The sequence below is a fragment of the Podarcis cretensis genome, assembly GCF_951804945.1.
Source record: "Podarcis cretensis genome assembly, chromosome: Z".
NCBI lineage: Eukaryota > Metazoa > Chordata > Lepidosauria > Squamata > Lacertidae > Podarcis > Podarcis cretensis.
The window spans coordinates 15536294-15557916 of record NC_137184.1 but is presented as its reverse complement, the minus strand read 5'-3'; the positions used below and the strand labels follow the sequence as shown (position 1 = coordinate 15557916).

General features: G+C 44.9%; 1 protein-coding gene across 2 annotated transcripts in view; it reads left to right on the top strand.

Annotated features, from left to right (window-relative positions):
* ASS1 (argininosuccinate synthase 1) overlaps positions 1-19232 on the top strand; it is a 79396-nt gene extending 60164 nt beyond the window's left edge. For both annotated transcript variants that reach the window (XM_079961403.1, XM_079961404.1), the window contains exons 13-15: positions 6400-6556; positions 16275-16340; positions 18599-19232. In XM_079961403.1, the coding sequence (XP_079817529.1) occupies positions 6400-6556; positions 16275-16340; positions 18599-18650 (275 nt within the window). In that variant the 3' untranslated portion in view covers positions 18651-19232. The remainder of the gene's footprint in view (positions 1-6399; positions 6557-16274; positions 16341-18598) is intronic.
* Positions 19233-21623: the final 2391 nt, after the last annotated feature.

Here is a 21623-nt window from a genome sequence, read left to right as displayed (position 1 = left end):
ATTCCAGATGGGGGCTGGCATGGGAAGCCCCTCCATTATGAGAGGGTCTGGGTGGTAGATCTATGTTTATTTGCCCTTCTTCAGTCTGTTTCCCAGATTTAAAGAAAAAATACACAGGAAGCTGCCTTAAACAGAGCCAGACCAGCGGTCCATCTAGTTCAATGTTGTCTGCACTGACTAGCAGAGGCTCCTCAGGGTTTAAGGCAGGAGCCTTTCCCCAGTCTGGCCTGGAGATGTCAAGGATTCAGCCTGCAGCCTTCTTGCAAGCAGAGCATGCACTGTGTCACTGAGCTGTGGTCCTTCATGTAAAAGGCTTCTAGTCCTCATTGTTCTAAACAGAGGGCTGATACTCAGGGCTGTGCTTTCTAGGCATAGGTCTGAGATCACTAGGTCTGTGCTCAAGCAGTTTTTGGTGGGTTGTTGTTGTTTTGTCCCATAACATTCTACCACCATGTTCAGAGGCAGTAATGGTTTGGAATGCCAGTTGCTAGAAACCACAGGAGGGGGGAAGGCTGTTGTGCTTGAGTCCTGCTTGTGGCTCCCCACAAACATCTGGGTAGCCAGTGTCAGAACGGAACACTGTGCTAGATGGGTTGTTGGCTTGATCCAGCAGGCTCTTTATTTTCTTAAGAAGTCTCTTGGACAACAATTGACACAGAACAGGTCCTATTGTTTGCAGCTTGCCCTGAGCTTTTGCAACAGGGTGGGAACATACTTCCAGAGAATCAAAGTTGGGTGCCAGCATACAACACCTCTTCTTTTAAATAAAAAAAAGCCATTTAAGTTTTTATTTTTAATTTTAAAAAACCCAACCCTCACAGCCGTGCCCACTCCAGGCTTATGATGTTTTCCATTCTAAGAACAGAAACCATTTGCAAGATGATAAATAAACCATTTAGGCAAAGAGAACATTTTTTTTTTAAAGCATTTTCTTTCCTAAAAAAAAATTAAAATAAACACAGGCCAAATAACAATATTGCAGATCACAGAGGACTCCACTCAGCAGAGGGAACCTGCTGGAGGCCAGGCTTTCATGCCCCTGTCTTCCTTAAACACCTAATTATTGTAACTAGTCTCTCTGAATTTAAGGCAATTAGCGGTTGTCATTTCCCTCCCCCCCCGCAAAATGGCCCTCCCCTGCTCCCCATCGTGCTGTGGGAAAGGTGGCACGGCAAATGCGAGAGACTTCCCCCATTTTGTTCTCTCTCGCTGCCAGGTAGAAGCCAGGTGTTGGAAATCTTGCCATCTCTCCCACGGTCCCTCCACTGCGAGGATTAGGAGTGGAATTACTCTTACAAAGTGAGAAGGTGACTAAGAAAGGGGGGCAGTGTCCCGTTGAATAGGAAATTTGCTTTGTAGGGGCAGATGGGGGGGGGAGGAATAGTGGATGGAGAAAAAGGGAGAAGGGTGTTTTAAGGAAGCGATTATGTTAAACTGGGGGTGGGGTAGAAGATTTTAGGCCCAAGGGCCTCTTTGACTTCCAGAGAGCTTTCCGTGGGCCATGTGCTGGCGGTGGGCAGGGCCAGAGGCAAAAACAACTGAAACAATTTTGATTTCATATATAACAACAAAATAATACTGTGGTGGCACCTATGAAAGGCAGGATATTGATACATTTAATAGTAATCATAATGATTAATTTACCTGCAAGGTCACCTTAGCTCACCTCTACCCAGTCAGCTGCTTCGACAGCGGAACTGGAACTTTTCCAGGTGCCTCATAACGCCCATTCTGCATCTGTAAGAGATCAATCTTTTAGCCTGATGGCATCTGCCCTTTGGAACTCTCTGCCTTTTGACATCAGGCAGCGCACCCTCCAACATTTCCCCGAATGCATAGTATTCTATGCTTATGTATCTGGATAATAAAATAATCCTGTGTCTGAGGTTTGCATTTCAGTGAGCAGGTGTGGGCTTGCATGATGAACTTTTGTGCTCTTAGAAAGGAAACCTAGTCTTCCTGCCCACATGCTAGATTTCTAGGTGCAGGGATTTATTTAAATGACTACACCAGAGTATTCCATGATGCAAATCCCTTCTTGCAGTTGCAGTTCTGTGTTAACCCAGGCACAGGTTGACCACCTTTAATTCAATACAATTATAAAAGCAATTACAGTCTGACCTAGGCAAACATGTTTTGCTCACTGCATAAGCACTTGTAGCCAGCTGCGAATGAAAAGCCGAGGGTGGCGGTGGCGGTGAGGGAGCCACCTGTGTGTAAGTGAGAGTGGAAAGGGATTAAAGGGATAAACTGTTCTGACCACCAAAAACAGTGAAATAGGATAGTTCTTTCATCCTCTGTCTGTTCCTCTGGCAGTGTTATGGACTAATTGGCAGCAGGAGTACCAACTAATCCAGGGCAGTGTCCAGGAAGAGGACAGTCTTTACCATTAAGAAAATGGGCTGGTCCTACCGTTGATGAGAGAGAAATTCCTGCAAGAAAGCTTGGAGAGCTTTGTTCAGTCAGTGCAGACAATTATGAGCTAGCTAGATAGACCAGTGGCCTGAATCAGGATAAGGTACCTTCCTGTGTCCTGTATTTCCCAGGGTCTGAACTCCCTCCCACCAGAGGGCTGGTGACAATGGCAAGGAGGCAGCTCAGGGTAGACAGATGCCCCCTCAGCCATGATCTGTAGGGAAAGGTGAGACTGTCCCCCCCTTGCTTGAGTGACGGCATGAGGTTACTTGATATATGAAAGAGATGGGGAAGGGAGTCCACCTGGGACAGATGGGTCCTGATCTCCAACCCGATAAAGACCCCTGAGCTCTGAAGAGAACCCTCTGTGAAAAGTTCACTTGCTCCAAAAGGCCTTATCTCTTCAGAGTCAGGAAGCCCAATTATCATGTTCAGTTTTGTCTCCAAGACAGCAGAAGCACGGCAGATTGGAAGGGGGTTGGTGCAGGGATAGCACCACCAAGGGATTCTGTTTCAAAGGTAACTTCTTGATGGCAGAGGAAGAGTCTGTGTCTGTGGTTGGGACTGAGGAACAAATATTTGGTGCAACTGCATTTGGGAAACTGTATACAGTTCTGGTCACCTCACCTCCGGAAGAATATTGTAGAATATGGAAATATTCAGAAAAGAGCAACCAACATGATCAAGGCGGGATGGAGTGACTCCTCTTATGAAGAATGGTTGCAGCATTTGAGATTTTTTTTAGTTTAGGCAAAAGTGGCTTAACAGTCAATCACTCTTCCCAGGGAATTCTGGGAATTGGAGCTCTGTGAGAAGAATGTGGGGGCCTCCTAACACCTCTCAGCATCCTTAACAAACTACATTTCCCAGGATTCCTTGGGGGAAGCCATGACTCTTTACATTTTAAGCATTTTCATTCTGCTTTGAACAGGCATGGCTTTCCCACAAAGAATTGTGGGCTCTGGAGTATTTTTTATTAGTTTGTATATATTAGTATTGTTAATTGTTTAAATTATTTTTATTATGTATTTTATGCTTTTATATTGTAACTTTGTATTTGTGAACTGCCCTGAGACCTACTGGTATAGGGTGGTATACAAATTTTAATAATAATAATAATGATGATGATGATGGTGATGATGATGGGCGTTGTTAGGAGATCCCTCTTGAGAGTTTTTAGGAGATCCCTCTTCCCCGCACATTTCCCAGAGTTCCTTGTGAAGAAGGAGTGATTGCTAAATCACTCTGGGAAGGGAACAGGGGTCTCGCAGCAATGCCCAGCACCCAGGATTCTTTGGGGAAATTCATGCCTGTTCAAAGTCCTGTGGCTAGAAAGCACAGGTCTGAGTGGTTTTCTACTTGACTCATGCTTTCTAGGCATGGGTCTGAGTGGTTTTCCCCTTGCCCTGCTCCTTTCCCATGGAAAACTTGCTCTTTTAGTGCTAAATCAGAGCAAACATCCATCCAGAGAAAACCCGAATTGCCATTTGCTCTGATTGAGTGCTAAAGAGTGGTTTCCACAGGGAAATATGGCTTGAGAAGGCTTTGTTTCCTGTCTTCCGATTCCAATCCTTGATCGTCTCCAGCTCTTGGTCCAAATTCTGTCCAAGCTGCTCCTGTTCCTCTTGTGAGATTGAATTTGTTGCTGGTGCTCCTGTTCCCCTGTGTAGGCAAGAAGCCTTGCCCGTGGAAATGCATACCCACCTGAATGCTCTCTGCCATCTGTTCCAGGCACTGCAGCTTCCTGGTTTCAGGTGATTCCCCCCAGATGGTCTTTGGTAATGTTACATGTATATTATTGCTGATTATCAAGATTCTGTCTCTTTGTCATGTTCCAACAGCGACCTGCAAGGGTTTTGGAAATGTTGGGAGAGACAGAAGGTGTCTCCATTACTTTGGCATTCCTCATTTCTTTCCTGAATGCGACTTGTGGAGTTGGAAGCAACTCAATGCTCCCAATTTCAGAAGCTGAGGCAAAGCTTTTGGAGATTGGTGAAGAAAGATGGATGGGGGTGGGGTGAAGAGTGGAAAAGATGGGGGCAACAGAAACTGCTGACCACTGCCCTATGTGGCAAGTTGCATCACTGCAGCTTGTCACCTGAAGAGCTGGGAACGGCTGGCTCCCTTCTAGCAAGCCTTATCACTGCAGTTTCTCAGCAAAGAACGTTACTGGCTGACTTCACTGAGGTTGGCTATTGACTCCTCCTAGGCAGGGAGAATTAACAGGGTTTCTTGCCTCAGTGGCAATTCCTGACAAGCTTTATTTGACTTCAAGCATGTGTGTTGTTATGCATTCAGTGGTCTGTGTTTGCCTGAGCTTGACTCAGGACTAAGGATTCTGAGCTCCTGTGTTCTGATTCAATACATGTTGTCCAATCACAGAACGTTTCAGGATTTTGGCCTCTGCCATTGGCCCTTGAACTCTTGAGTCATGATTCACAGTATGGAAGTGTAGACAGCTAATCTCATTGGGAGTGGCCCAGGCTTTCAGAAATATATATAAGTAGTTGCTTTGCCTCTGTTTCCCAGTTATGTAGTTCAGTAAAGGTTCTTGATGTTATCTCTGTGTCTTGCCTCATGGGAACCCACCTACACTTCATGTGTCTAACATTGCTCTTCAGAACCTTCAGTTGTGGTTGCTTTTCAATCCTGACCTCTGGTTCTCAGCTCTTGACTTCTTCCCACCATCCAGCACTGGCAGGATGTCTAGACCCTCCATATGTTCCCTAAATCCATGCCTAGCTTCCCTGCATTATGAGTAGTTACCACTGGTGGACATAGATTCTTGCATCGCAGGGGGTTCTACGATCTAAAGTTCTGTGGGTCTAATTGTTTTTACTCAAGGAGTGAGAGCAGAGGTAGAATACCTCTGTCCTGCCTGGGGGCCAAATGTGGTTCTGCATATCTCTTTATCTGGCCCTCATGACTCTCCCCAGGCCTCACTTTTTCAGGCCACACCCTTCACTGGCTCTGGTCTACAACCTTCTGGTGTTTCACTAGGGAAGCTGCAGCAATGCAGCACACCACACGTGGCAGTGGTCATCAGTTTCTTGCTGGAATGTGTCCTTGAACTGTGATAATGCCTCTTGCTCTTTTTGGATGGAGAGGGTGTGTTTTGAGATATAGAAATTATATACTTTTGTATGGCTGGAATACCACCCATTGTAAAGAAGTGTCATATGTGCTCCTCTGTTTCCAGGGCTGTCAGAAACCCTGGAAAGCAACTGCCAGTCCATGTAGATAATACTGTGCTTGATGGACCGGTGGTCTGACTCTAAAAAAGGCAGTTTCCTATGTGATTAACAAGGGTGAAGTCCTATGTTATCTGTGTAGCTCAGCAACATATGGAGGGCCAGAGCTTGAAGTTGGGCCACCTTATTTAAGTAGTAAAGGAAGCCAAACCCTCCACACACAACCTGAAGTGTTCGCTTCCATGGGAACATGAGGCTCGCATAGGATGCAGACAGTATCCAATGCATGCAGAGGGCAGGTGACACTAGGACCTTGGACAGCTCCATTGGTGCTGAAGATGTTTCTCTGCTGGGAGCTAATATCAACTGAAACTTTATGTGGATTGATCAGATCTTGAGTGTGATAAGCTGCCTTGTGCAGGAGGAGGTGACTAGGTCATAAAAGCCAATGAAGCTGAGTATCGGAAGACTCGGGACAGATAGAAGGAAGGACTTCTTCACACAGCACATGGTTAAGCTGTGGAACTCACTCCAACAGGAGGCAGTGGTGGCCACCAACCTGGATGGCTTTAAAAGAGTATTAGACAAAATCATGGAGGATGCAATTGGTATCTAAAAGCCACCATGGCCATGCTCTGCTTCCACAGCTGAAGGCAGCAATGCTAGTTGGCCACTGTGAGAGCAGGACGCTGAACTAGATGGGCCACTGAACGGATCCAGCAGACTCTTCTTACATTCTTATGAAGGTGCCACTGATGACTTTCAGCCTGTGTGTTCTACTTTTCTGCTGCAGGTTTCTGGTACAGCCCAGAGTGTGACTACATCCGCCATTGCATTGTCCAATCCCAAGAACTTGTGGAAGGGACGGTACAGGTCTCTGTCCTGAAAGGCAAGGTCTACATTTTGGGAAGGGAGTCCACACAGTCCTTGTACAACAAGGAGCTAGTGAGGTAAGCATGGTGAGGGGGCCAGTGTGTCTCAAATCCTCAGTGAATTAGGGACTTCCCTTGCATGTGAACAAGGCCAATAGTGGGTCCAACGATTTCTGCATTTGGGCATGTTAAATATCATTTTATTTCATTCAAAATGTTATTTTCTCCACTAATTCCAAAGAAAAGGAAACTTATTTAACTACATAAACAAAATAAATAAATAAAAATGGAAAAATATAAAGTAAGGTAAAACATTTAAGAATGAATTCAAAGCAGTGTAAATGCACAATATGTTACTCATATGGTATTTAAAACCATTTTTACAGTTACAAAACAAAAGAAATGTTGAAAAAGAATGATAAAGCATAGCTCAGGAACTTAGATTCTAATGAGAGGGGTGGGACTGTTTTGATTCACACAATGTGGCTGTATCTGGTTGAATCTGAGACATCTGCAACCGAATACCAGGCTCTGCATTAAGATGAGAGTTGCATTTTGTTTTAGTAGCCACATAGGTAGAGAACCCTGATTCACATAACTAAATTGTTGCAAAGGGCAGGATTATTTTTGCTTTATCTGATGAAACTTTAAATTCATCTTTTAGCTGACCCCAAAATTCTGATAGTGACTTCTTAGTTTCAAAATTATCTTTTATCACAGAACCTGATGTCAAATTGATCAAGCACTCCTACTGTTGCAGTGACAGACATACTGGCTTTTCTGACACAGCAGAGTATGTGTTTACAACCCAAAAGTTTTCTTTAATTTTTTCATGGAGTACTTCCAGAAAATAACAGTTGAAACTATCGAGCAAACTTAGCAGGTGAATGTGAAACTCCTTTAAGATTTCTCCAGGCATGGCAGAATCTAGTTCTTCTCTAAATTCTTTTACCATTTGGAAGCTGTCTAGATTTCAAATTTTCATTGATTCTGCCCAAAACTTGATTTTCTTTTAAAGGCTTGTAAAGTGGTACCTCTGGTTGTGGATGAGATTCATTCTGGAGCTCTGGTCAGATCCCAAGGTCTCTGCAACCGGAGGTGCCTGTTCTGCACATGCGCGCGGCACAATAGAGTGCTTCTGAGCATGCGCACAGCACGGTAGAGTGCTACTGTGCATGTGTGTGCAGCGAAACCCGGAAATATACTTCTGGGTTTGCCGTGTGCATATCTCAAAGGATATTAACAAGGGGGGCACATAAGTAGAGGTACCACTTTACTTTATCACTAGCATTAAAAAAAAAGGTACTGCTTTTCCTTGAAGTGAGAGACTTAAGTCATTAACTTTTTAAATAAAAAATCTGTTAAATATGCCAATTTTATGAGCCAATGCTCCTCAACAACCTGTCTCCCAAAGCAAAGTGATCATCTAACTTTGAAATGAGAAACTTCAGCCCTCATTTCAAAGAGTTGAGTCAAAGTTTTGCCATGAGAAAGCTACCTTACTTCTGTGTGAAGAAGTAAAGATGTGTGCAGACTCCCCATGTACAACATACTACATTTTGAATAGCCTTGTATTCCTAGGTCATGGTTTGATAAAATTAATTACTTCCATGTTCATTATCCCATGGGATGCCCCTCAATGTGAAAAATTCATCTATTAAGTTGAAAAATTTCAACTTAGTCAGTAACGGCTTGCAGAGAAGCAGATTCTCTTGAAAAAGACTTCCAAGTAATGGTAGTGCACAAATACTGTTGGAATTGCTAACACGGCCACATCCATTGAGTCATCCCTTTGAAGCTAAAATTCAGTACCTTTTATTAGTGAGAGTAAAGTAGCTTTCACATCCCTGATTCTTCACAAGATTGTGTTATTTGACAAAGCAGCTGTGCCTACTAACGTCATACCTTTTCCATCCAATATACCTTCAACTATGTCTTTACGCAGGGACGCGGGTGGCGCTGTGGGTTAAACCACAGAGCCTAGGACTTGCCAATCAGAAGGTCGGTGGTTCGAATCCCCGCAACGGAGTGAGCCTAGCAGTTCAAAAGCACGTAAAAAGTGCAAGTAGATAAATAGGTATTGCTCCGGCGGGAAGGTAAACGGCGTTTCTGTGCGCTGCTCTGGTTCACCAGTAGCAGCTTAGTCATGCTGGCCACATGACCTGGAAGCTGTACGCCGGCTCCCTCGGCCAGTAAAGCAAGATGAGCGCTGCAACCCCAGAGTCGGCCACGACTGGACCTAATGGTCGGGGGTCCCTTTACCTTCACCTTATGTATTTACGCAAGGCTTGATAAGGTTTTCAGAGATGGTATGAGCTTCGCCAGCTTGGGCAAATTGGTAACTGACTAAGTAGGACCACCATCAAAGCCTTTTCGTTAACTGTTTTAGAGTGGTAGGATATGATTTTCTGGGCTCGTGTAAGTTCACCATCCTTCCTTCTGAAGAAATCGGCCCGTTTGCTCTTGCATTCTAGACAGACCCCACCCCACCCCCTCAAAATGACAACACATTTTTTCTGGCAACATGGCACTGCGTGGAGACACTTTACCGCAAATTTCGTACTTTGTTGCCACTGGTCTCCACAAACCCAATACCCAAGTAAGAATTGTGGTTCTTCCTTTCCCCTGTGGCACCGGTCTCTGAAGTACTAGGGCTAGGCAGCTGGTTCAACATTTCAGGAGGTTGTAGATTTGACTTTTAAACAAGACCTGCATTTCAGATGGGAGTCTTTGGCAGCCCTGCCAGGAGGTGCCACTAGGGATTGAACTTGGGACCTTCTGCATGCAAAGCAGCTGCTCAACCCCTAAGCTACAGCTCAGCTCCCTGACTCAAGGAATCAACACCCCCTGTGCTAAAAGTGGAGGCAGAGAAAGTTTCCCCACAGACATAACCCATGAATAACTTAGGAGCAAGTACTTCATCTAACCTGTTTTTTAAAAAATAATAATAAATAAATAAATTAAGCAAAGGTCTTGTTTAAAAGTCAAATCTATTTTTTTCTTCCCCACATTGCACTTTCCCCCTCTTTTATTCTGCTGTCTGCCTCTCTCTCACGACTTCCCCCACCCCTCCTCTCAGCCCCTTTCAATCCTTCTAAACACTTTATAAGCCATAAATATACCCAAATCAGTTTAGATCAGTCAGAGTAAATGTCAAATTATCCTCTTCCCCCCATATCTCGGCTTCTTTCCCTCCCTCCCTCTTGAAATCAACAGCTCCTAATAATCCGTCCCCCAACCTTTCATTATCGTTTGCATTCTCATGCGGTGGAGATTAAATGAATAACGTTTTTTAAAAAGAGAGAGGGGTTTTTTTTATGGGGGAGCCAAAGATGGGAGGTAAAAAAAGAGAGAGAAAGTGAAAGAGAGGGGGGTTTGAAACAGGAGCACTTACTCCCAGTGTGTCTTTAGCCCATTACCCCCCTCCCTCTGTTCCTTTTTTTGATTTCTACATCACTGGTTTGAAAAGCGTTTGAGTGACGGCATGGCGGGGACCCGCGAGGGAGCCGAACGAGGTGCATCGCAGCAAAAATGCCTCCGCGCAGTAGGTAGAAAGTAACGTAATTATAGAGCAGGTCAGAACCACTCGGCTGAGCAAAAATAAAAGCGCAGAGGTTTTTCTGCAGCCCGTCAGGGGAGGTAACATCATTGTAAACTCTCTCTCTCCCCCCCCAAATAAAAAAGGTTGTTTTTTCTTTGCAATTTTTAGAAAATGAACAGAGTTATACGTGTGGGGTGTCTCTCTCTCCCCACCCCCTTTGCAGAGGCAAGAAACTAGCTCATTTGGGGTTTTCATACTGAGGCATACACTCCATATGTTAAACGCACATTTAAAGTGCATTTTTCACCCACTCTGATGAATCCTGGGAACTATGGTTTGTTGTGGGTGCCTGGAAAGGGAGCTCCGTGTAGGATAATCAACAGTTCCCCAGATTCTTTAGGATGTTTGTTTTAAATGTTTGATGTATACACAAACATTTAAAGGATATTTAAAGTGCACTTCCTGCTCACCCTGAAGAATAATGAGAACTGTGGTTTGTTATGCGAGCTGGGAATGAAAGTTCTGTGTGGGATAAACTATAGTTCCCAGGATTCTCATGGGGAAGATTATATGTATGGTATGTACAGGGACATTCAAAGCACATTTACCTATCCATCCTGAATAATCCTGGGAACTGGAGCTCTGGGGTAAACTACAGTTCCCAGGATTCATAGGGGTTATTGTTTTGAATGTATGGTGTGGACATGGACATTTAAACCATGTTTACCACCCTCCCCAAAGAATCTTGGAAACTGTGGTTCATTATGGATGCTAGGAATGGAAGTTCTCTGTGGAGTAAACTACAGTTCTCGGATTGAGTGGGGTGCATTAAATGTTTGTTGCATACACAGACATTTAAAAGATATTTAAAGCAGATTTCTCACCCACCTTGAAGAATCCTGGCAACTGTAGTTTGTTGCAGGTGCTGGGAACTGGCAGGGTAAACTCCAGTTCCCAAAGTTCTTGGGGTTCTTTAACAATATTTATTCAATATATGTATAACCCCTCTTTCTCCCAGCTTGTGATTCAATGTGGATTAATGTGTGGTGTATACACAGTCTTATTCTCACAGTTATTAAAGCCAAGTGTGTTTTCTTTTAAAATACAGTGGTACCTCGGGTTAAGAATTTAATTCGTTCTGGAGGTCCGTTCGTAACCTGAAACTGTTCTTAACCTGAGGTACCACTTTAGCTAATGGGGCCTCCCGCTGCCGCCGGAGCATGATTTCTGTTCTCATCCTGAAGCAAAGTTCTTAACCCGAGGTACTATTTCTGCGTTAGCGGAGTCTCTAACCTGAAGTGTCTGTAACCTGAAGCGTCTGTAACCCGAGGTACCACTGTAATTATGTCAGCCTGTTAGGAACTCATCCAGAAAGCAATGCCTCTTGATAGATCAGGGACTGTGCGACCCTCCCTGTATTGAGGGACTCTAACTCCCATAATCCATAGCCAGCTCAGCCAGAGGTCAGGGACATAGGAGTTGTAGTCCAGCTACATCTGGGGCCCCAAGCAAATCCAGCGAGGTTGGAGGCCAGGACCTTGGACAGAGCACAGAGCACAGCTCAAATGTTGCTTCAGCAACAGGCAGCCTCAGACAGAGCCTTATATGGAGCTTATCCTGTCTCCACTGAGAGATGTATCTTCTGTTAAAGAGGACTAGCCTGCTTCAACTGCCAATTACTCCAGGGGTACAGGGAGACTGTGGTTCTGCTGGGGCTTTGGGGGTGAGGTTTCTGGAGTCAGAGAAGGACAATGTGACCTCCTCAGGCTGGAAACATGCTGTCAAGATGGACTTATCTGGAGCTATCCAGGGCTGGCTCTGGGAACCATACCTTCTCCAACCACCATACCTTGCCTGAATCCATGACCTCATCCCCTGAAAATGTGCAGGTGGACCACCAACATTCAGCTTCATCGGGTTTCCTGAGTTCTTTTGCTAGGAGAGGGAAAAAATGCAATCTTTCCTTATCTGCTCTATCTACACCGTGTATGATCTTATGCGCCTCAGTCTTGTGGGTGTATGAATGTGCATGCAAGGACTGAACCCTCAAATCAGCTTTCGGAATATATGTTAAAGCAATAAAATCTCACGGTGGCAACAGCAAGCAACAGCATGTAGCACTTTCAATTAAAAGCAAATGCCTTACTCAGGTGATTGCTTTGTCAAAATCACAATCCCTGCCAGTGTTTCCATTTTTGTCCTGCCCCTTCTGGAAACTGAAACTGCTGTGTCGGATAATGAAGAGCTATAATGGCCATTAATCCCCAATCCTTGTTTTCCAGTTCCATATTTAACAATTAAAATAATTAACAGGGTGTGATTAGAGCCCCCTGATTATGCCATGGTTGCAATGAGCCCCTTGACGTCCTTTGCCCGGCTCTTAGTGCTGAGACAATCTGCGGATTAGGCAAAATGAGCTGATAAGATTCAAGGCCATTCCTCAGCAGGGGAAAAAAAGATCCCATGCATGCTGTAAACTAGCAGATCAGGCCCAGAGAGCTATGGCAACGCTTCATGCTCTGCTAAAGAGTCGGGCACGACTAAACGACTAAACAACAACAACTGTACTAATTAAAGGGTTTGTGTTTCATTTTCTTTCTTTCTTTTAACATCAGGAAGCATTATGTATTTTTTTAAAAAAATATGATTTAACACTTAGGAAGTGCTTGCAATTTGCTAAGTGCCGTGCAGGTATTAAAAGATGAAGGCGTCTCTGATCGCAGGCTTACTACTGTCTAGTAGACAAGAGGGATGAAGAAATCAAGAGTTGGAGCAGCTCCACCATTATAAGCGGTATTGCCTCTGGATACCACCTGCTGGGAGCTGCTTGAGGGAAGAATATTGCTGTTGTGCTCAAGCCCTACTTCTTGGCTTCCCATCATGGGTATTGGATTGGTCACTGAATCCAGTTAACAATGCTGGAAGAGATGAGCCTGCAAATTTCTTACATTTAGCTGGTCCTTCATTGACTGATGGATGGGGGCCAAGTGGCTATCCCCTTGCCATGATGTTTTCCCTGGAGGTGCTAACTTCCAGTGTGGCCCTTGAACCCCTGGCTAGCAGCAGAGGCCAGAATGTGCCTCTCTTCAGACTTAAAATAGGATGGTGATGATTATTATTTTTTAAATGCAGCAGAGTATTGAAAACTACATTTAAAGGCAAGCTTTTGTTTTTTCACATGTGGGAGCACTCAAAACACAACTCTCTTAACTGCAGATTTTGCTGCTTTTTTTTACATGACAAAGTATTCAGTATTCTGATTTATTTGTATTTATTTATTTTACAAAGGAGAGTATTTAAAATGCATGTTTCTAATTACAGGTTTGTTTTATGTAAGGGAACATTTTATTTTATTTTAAAAAGAGAATATTTAAAGAAGTGTAACCAAGTGGATTCTGCTCAGAGTAGATCCGATGAAATTAATGGACCTAAATTAGTTATGGTCAATAATTTCAGTTGGTCTACTCTGAGTAAGACCACTATTGGCTACAACCCAGTATTTTAAATCTTGCTCTTTGGCCAAAAAAGGCTCTCAGAGAAGGTCACTAAAAATAGACAGTCCCTGTCCACAGGCTTATGCTCTTAAACAAAGAAAAGACACAGCATCAAAGAAAAAAATGAATTGGCCGGAGGAGGAAGTGAGCAAAGTTTTGTACCAGTTCTCAGTTACAAGTTCCTTTAATGACCAGCTGCTGTGGCAAAGTCCGAGAGGAGAGGCCAAAAGCTGCTCATTTCTCAGCTGTGCCAATGGAATGGTTCTGCTTCTCTTCCCTTCTCTGTTGCAGTCTGATGGAATAGCTGCTGCTATTAATGGATCTGATGGAGGCTTCTCAGCAGAAAATATGCTGTCTTTTTGTTGTTGTTGCATGGGAGAGGATTTGAAATGATGATGTAAGAGCCTAAGAAGAGCCTGCTGGATCATGCCAGTGGCCAATCTAGTCCAGCCTCCTGCTCTCACAGTAGCCAACCAGGTACCTGTGGGAAGCTTAAAAACAGGGCCTGAACAAGTTGAGCTGGACTCCAACTCCCATGAGCCTCTGCAGCCACCATGGCCAATGGCCAGGCACATCCAGAGTTGTAGAACAGCAACGAAGTGGTTTAACAACCAGTTCCTCTCCACGTAGAACTTTGGGAATTGTAGCTCTGTTTTTGGGGGCTGGAGTTTACTAACAACTCCCAGCACCCATAGCAAACTACACCTTCCAGAATCCTTTAGGGGAAGCCATGACTGCTTAAAGTGGTATTATAGTGCTTTGAATATATGGCGCGAATGTGACCTTCATCATAAGCATTAACTTCATTGGGTCTACTCTGAGTAGGACTAGGGTTGGTGCCAACCCTTAGCCTTCAGCCTTACCATACACACATAATATCATTTTCTTAGGGCTGCCATACACCCGGAATTTCCCGGACATAGCCGGGATTCGGCCACCGGAAACAGTGCCCCAGGAGGAAAACGCTTAGATGTCCAGGAAAATTCAGGCATATGGCAACCCATGTCAGAAGTGTAGATTTTTTTAAAAAAGAGAGATTTAGAAACTTTGGGCAAAAATAAAAAAAGCTCCACAACTTTGCCCCAAAACTCAACAACTTTTGTGTCAAGATTTTGACTTTTTGAAATTTAACTTTGAGAGGGAGCTGCATTACTAGCTTTCCCCTGGACCTCAAACATCTGCTATGGGGTCAAATTAAGAGGCTGGTGCCAGCGTGAAACACCCACACCGACAACCCCCTCCCCCACATTTTGCAAAGCAAACCATCCCCTTGCAGTTGAAGTGATGCGGGGAGGTGGGGGAGAGGGGAAATGGGTTGCTTTGGAGACTTTGGGGGTGCCAAGCCATTGTAGGGTATCTTTTATTGCTTTCTAATTAATGGGACTGTGCTTGGTTTATGAAAGGGGTATTTCTGAGAACCTTTAATGGGGCTCCTGGTTTTTGAGATAGAAGTTGCAGGGAAACAGATCACTGGTAAGGTAGGGGACTTAAGCTCATGGAGGGGGCTCCCCTCTCTGCTGAAGCTCAGAGCCTTTGATTCTGCAGTTGACGTAGGAAACAGAGAGGGCTTTGTCACCCAGCTTGGACTCCAGGACAACATTCTGCCTCCCACAGTGCACTGCAGCACCTGGGGTCATTTTGGGAATGTGTGTCTGAGTGTGTGTGTGTGTTAAATATGTTATTTTGGGTTGTCAAGGTTGCGTTCTTTAACTGATGGGGGTGGTAAACCTCAGGCACCCAGGGGACAATTACAGCCCTCTAAACCATGGGTAGGCAAACTAAGTCCCGGGGGCCGGATCCAGCCCAATCGCCTTCTAAATCTGGCCCCCGGACGGTCCAGGAATCAGCATGTTTCTACATGAGTAGAATGTGTCCTTTTATTTAAAATGCATCTCTGGGTTATTTGTGGGGCCTGCCTGGTGTTTTTACATGAGTAGAATGTGTGCTTTTATTTAAAATGCATCTCTGGGTAATTTGTGGGGCATAGGAATTTGTTCTTTATTATTTTTTTCAAAATATAGTCTGGCCCCCCACAAGGTCTGAGGGACTTTCTGAAAAAGTTTGCTTACCCCTGCTCTAAACCTCTCTAAGACCTCCTGAGGCCACGACCCTCACTAGCCCTTTAGAGCTCCCCCCCCCCATGTGGAACATGTCCTTGAACTGGCAGCATATGCACTTGAAATGCACTTAAAGTGCATTTAAAACACGTTCCATACTTGCAAAGAATCCTGAGAACTGACCCGAAGCTACAGTTCTCAGGATTTTTTGCAGTGGGAGAAATGTGCTTCAGAGATATGGCACATGCACATCCAGTGCCCCTTGCTTCTCTGGATGGATAAAGCATACAGAAGAGGTATGTGTAGAAACAAGCCTAGTGTACAAAATAAAAATTTGCGTTTGTTTCTCTGTGCACTTTTGCCTCTGCTCCTGCCCACCACTGGCATGTGGCCCCTGGAAGGTTGCCTAGGAGAGAATGTGGCCCTTGGGCTGAAAAGGGCTCCTTGCCCCTTCTTTAAACATCTCATAGAATCACAGAAATGCAGAGTTGGAAATTATGCCAAGGAGCATCTAGTCCATCTCTCTGCAATGGAGGACGCTCTGCTAAAGCATCCATGACAGATCACACACACACACATACCTATCCTGGTCTCTAGAAGTTGTGCGGGATGCCTGCCTTTCCACCGCTGAAAGCCAACCTTGGCACTGCGTTACTGTCTTTATTATAGCCGCCAAATCATTATTTTGCCTTTCCTTCCTGCAGCATGGATGTCCAGGGCGATTATGAGCCATCAGACGCTACCGGCTTTATCAACATTAACTCCCTTCGGTTTGTATTGAAGCGTTATAGTTTCAGAAGCCTGCCAATGTTCTAGGCAGATGCTAGTCTATCTAGCTCAATATTGTCTGTACTGACTGGCAGCAGCTATCCAGGGTTTCCGGTAGGGGGCATTCCTAGCCCCAACTGGATATGCTGTTGGGGATTGAATCCAGGGTCTTCTGCATTCAAAGTGCATGATTTGCCTCTGCATAACAGCCCTTCCCCTAAAATAGGGTTGCCACACCCCGAAAGCTTTTTTTTAGGAAGACCCCCTACCTTAAATGAAATAAGGTTCCCCCTACCTTAAATGAAATAAGGTTCCTCAGGGTTCTGAATTAAAGTAGGAACCCAGGACAGTGTCATCTCCTTAATCAGACCACTTTGTCAATATACGGTAGCTCAGTATTGTTATACTGACTAGCAGCCACTAGTCTCCTACCTGGTAATTCTCCTCTTCCTACCCAAGGTTTGCCACTCAGCTGGATGGGTCCCAGGGCCCCTGTAGACATCTGTCCCCCAGCAGTGGAGATGGAGCCTGGGGTGAAAAGCAGAGGGGTAGCTTCTACCCTGCCCAGATGTGGAACCTGGGGTCTCCTTAGAGGAGGAACAGGGAGGAGAATGGGGACAAAACTAGAGTGAGTTGGCTCCAACTCTCATTGGCTCTGGCTCCACCTCTTTGGTCTCCCTACATTCCACCCCAACAATCTTGATGGCCACCACCCCTACTGGCATGGCTGAGTTCTTCCATTTCAGAGTATGGGTGGGGGCATCACACGCTCCCCATAACGAAAGATTTCCTTACATACAGAGAAACCTAACATCCCTTGCAAAAGACTGCATTTCTCCCTAATTCATTGGACTTCTGCATGCAGTGTGCCTTCATCTTACAGTCATGGATTCTATAAAGGAGAGAATCAGATAGCCCTAACTGTTTAGCTAATGGAACTTTCCAGGAATAGAAAGCCCAGCTTCCAGGAATAGAAAGCACAGCTAATTAATGCTATCTGCAATCACCTATTTTGTTTTGGGTTTTTACATAATCTGTCCTATGCACACACCCTTCTCAGTTACCGTATTTTTCGCACCATAGGGCGCACCGGACGATAGGGTGCACCTAGTTTTGGGAGGCGGAAAACAAGAAAAAATTATTCTGAACCCCAGAAGCCAGAACAGCAAGAGGGATCTGGCTTCTGGGATACCGTGTGGCTGTTCTGGCTTCTGGGGTAACCGCGCCAAGCCTCTTCAGGGCAGCGGGATGAAGGCTCCCCCTGCCCAAAGAGGCTGTGCAGGGCTAAAGCAGAAGCCAGGACAGACGCGTCGCTGAAGGAGCACTGCGCCTTCTCTCTCTCTGCCCAGCGCCCCTCCTTCACAGGAGAGGTGCTGCGCAGAGAGGGAGAAGGGGCATCGCCCTTCAGCGAACCTGGAGAAGGAACAGAAGGAGACCCTTCTGCCGCCCCAAGCCTCGCGTGCCTGGCGGGATCTACCGCCGGGCGCGCGAGGCTTGCAGACACTCGCCCGAAGTACGGGGAGCCCTCCGGAGGGCTCTGCCTGCTTCGGGCGGCAGGCTGCCGCCCCAAGCCTCGCGCGCCTGGCGGGACCTCCTGCCGGGCGCGCAAGGCTTGCAGACACTTGCCCGAAGCACGGGGAGCCCTCCGGAGGGCTCCCTGTGCTTCGGGCAACAGGCTGCCGCCCCAAGCCTCGTGCACTCGGCGGGACCTCCCGCCGGGCACACCAGGCTTGTGGACACTTGCTGGGGCTGCAGGCTGCTGCCCGCAAGCCTCGTGAGCTCGCGGGAACTCCCGCCGGGCTTGCAAGGCTTGCGGATAGCTTCCTGAAGCCTGGAGAGCGAGAGGGGTCGGTGTGCACCGATGCCTCTCGCTCTCCAGGCTTCAGCGAAAGCCTGCATTCGCACCATAGGACGCGCACACATTTCCCCTTCATTTTTGGAGGGGAAAAAGTGCGTCCTATGGAGCGAAAAATACGGTACCTAATAGGCTCTTTTGCCCCTCCCTGCCCCCAGTAGCAGCCTGTTAACTTCTTTGTCCTGTGCATTAATGTACACTGTTTTATTCCCTTTGGATAAATTAATTATACAATGATGAGTTTTTCAGCAGCAGACAGGAAAATTTAGAAAAACTTACATATCACCTTGCACTTATTCCCACCCCTCCCCACTCGTTTCATTTATTTGTCTCAACTTTGCCCAATACTAATTTTAATTCATAATGAATTTCTCTCACGTTCTCTTTCTTTCTGTTGGTTTCCAGGCTGAAGGAATATCATCGACTCCAACGCAAGGTCAAAGCACAGCAGAAATAATATAATGGGTGGGGTGGGGGCTGCAGGCTTTTTCTTTTCCCACCCAGCTAACACACCTATGTGCCACTCAGGGCTAATTGCGGTAGTAATTGGTAATAGTTACTCATCTCCCTGTGCCTTGTGGGATCCCACAATGGTTTTGTTACAGTCTTTTAGTGGCACCAATGAAATGGAATCAAGAAAAAGGTGGTTGGTGGAAAGGCGGGAGCATCACCACGCTTGTCAGTTTGCACACGAATATGTTATTAAAATATCTGTGCCATTATTTCTGGAATCTTAATGAATGGGACCTCCTTTCTTTCTGTTTTGCTTCTGACTGTTTCCCTCACACTTATTCAGCCAAGCTGCATTGCCAAGCTTTAGTCTTTGTCCTTTCATACGAGTTTAAGTGCATCTGAAGGACATGCTGGATTGGGCTTGCTTTTTTTTTTGTGGGTGGAGGGAAGAAGCAGCAAAAGGAAAGAGGGCCCTGGACTCTACCCAAGCCCATCGCTCCACCTCTGGGGAGACTAAAGGGAAAATGGAATGGGGGTGGTTGAGGGAGGTGAAGAAATAAAATAATTCCTTCCATTTTGATCACCACTAAGAGCATTGCTTTCTTTGTCTTTTCATTAATTGCAACGAGGTCTGCTTTAATTTCACCCTTTAAAAAAGTCCCTTTATTAAAATGAATTTCTCAATTTGTTTTTGCCTCCAACCCCCCAACCCCCCCGGCCACCGCCGCCCACATCCCTACAGGGATGCTTCAGTTTGAAAATAAAAATCAAGGTAAAAAAGGATAGAGAAAAATGGAGAAGGTTGCGTGGTGGGGAAATGTGGAATTTTTCAATATTCCAATTGCAGCGTCAACTGTGGACTTGAACTGGTTCCATAGCCCTATGTATTAACTATCCTCCATAATTCATATTAGGGCAATACTTTTATTAGACCAGCTAAAACTCCAAAATCCATACACTTCAAAATTTCAAAAAGGTGGGGAGCAGGGGTTGCTTTTTATAAAATAATTTAGAGTTGGCTGAGTGATGTATATTCTTGCTTGCATATTTTATACTAGCATTTCTGGTGTTTGATCGTTTCTGATAGTTCTTACAACCTGACACTGTCTAGCTGCCTGCAGAGTTCTCCTTTATAAAGCTGAACAACACTAAATGAAGGTTTTAAACTTAAAGCACAGCAGATGATGATTTTTTACTTTTTAAAGTGACAACCAAAACAAAAATCCAAAGCTCCACAGGCAGCATTTTAGACAGCCTCACTTTTGGCAAACCCCATGGACCTACAGAAACAGAGATCTAGGATAGCATATAGTTATACAGGTACTGTACTGAATGTACTCAAGCAATGCAAAGCTGCTCTGGACTTGGGAAGGGGGGTTGTGATCTGACTTTGGGAACATTTATTAACATCCTCCTTTGACTTGGTGAGGACTGAAAGCACCCTGAAAAATCTCACTTTGACCCCATACTTTACAAACCAGAACTGAAGAACAGAGGAACAATAAATTAGGGAAATCTGTTATAATCTGAACAGCCTCACTCCTTTGTCCGCCTCTCCCTACCCTTTGCTCGGTTTCATAAGACAGTGGTTCTCAAACTTTTTTCTCTGGGCCACACTTTTTCAGAATGAAAACTTGCTTGTGCAGCACCAATTTTTTTATTGAGAAGAAATACATTGAAAAACAAAAGCTAACAACTCCCAGCAGTGCTTAATCTTGAAAAGATACATATGTGTATTCTGCAATTAAAACAATAATTTGATATTACAGTGGTACCTCTGGATGCGAACGGGATCCGTTCCGGAGCCCCGTTCACATCCTGAAGTGAACGCAACCTGCGACTGCACATCTGCGTGTGCGTGGGTCGCGTTTTGCCGCTTCTGCACATGCACGTGACATAATTTTGAGCGTCTGCGCATGTGCGAGTGGCAAAACCCAGAAGTAATGTGTTCCGTTACTTCCAGGTTGCCGTGGAGCGCAACCCGAAAATGCTCAACCTGAAGCAACTTTAACCCGAGGTATGACTGTATACCATACTGTGGCACCCTGCTTGTGGTTAACGCTTAGCTGGAATGAAATATTCAACGCAGCAATAGAGAAATTAAAATAATAATTTATTTGTCAGACAAATAAATATGAGGCACAGTGGTATATGGTTACCAAGCTCTGGCCTGGCCTCCTGCCATTCTGGCCAGCACTTATATTTCCTTAATCCAGCCCCCTTGCTCCTCCTGTGGCTGCCTCTGTCCAATCAGCCTGGTTGAAATTCCTATTGGCTGTTTGCTAGAACCAATCACAAAAGATACACCCATTTCCTTCTGCCCTTTTATGGGAAACAAAAAGCTATATATTCTTCTATCTATAAATGACAAATAAGTAGTAATATATCTTACATGTGTCTCAACAAGGAACCTTAATTACCAGCTCACCTCGCCCTATTGCCCTCCAAAACAGATGGTTAATCTTAAATTTTTATCTTAAACAGATGTCAAGGATCATCATTGAAAGATCTCCTTCCTTTGGAGGTCTCTAAACAAAAGCTTGACAACCAAATGTATGCTCTAATGATGTTTCCTGCTTGGCAGGGGGGGGGCTAGGCTGGTGGCTGATGGCCCCTGTGATCTCTTCCAACTATATGAAATAAGAATCTAGCATAAGGATTTAACATTTCTTAGCTTCTAATTCCTTTGCATAATTACATTTAAGCCAATATATTTAATACATAACATAAATAACCTTTTAAAAGGAAAAGAAATCTTAAAAGGATCTCAGTTTAAGAAAGAAACAACTTTAGAAAAAGACTTCCCAAAATACTCTCTTCCTTTCTGCCAGCTAGATGCTTTTCCATTGCTCTTGACCTTTGAACCTTAGGAAAATATGGCTCAAGTTGAATGGGAGGCATATGGTTTTATTTTACTATTTACCCACTCTTAATTATGTTTTTCTCTGCTTTTTTATCTTCTGTAATATGTAGGGTC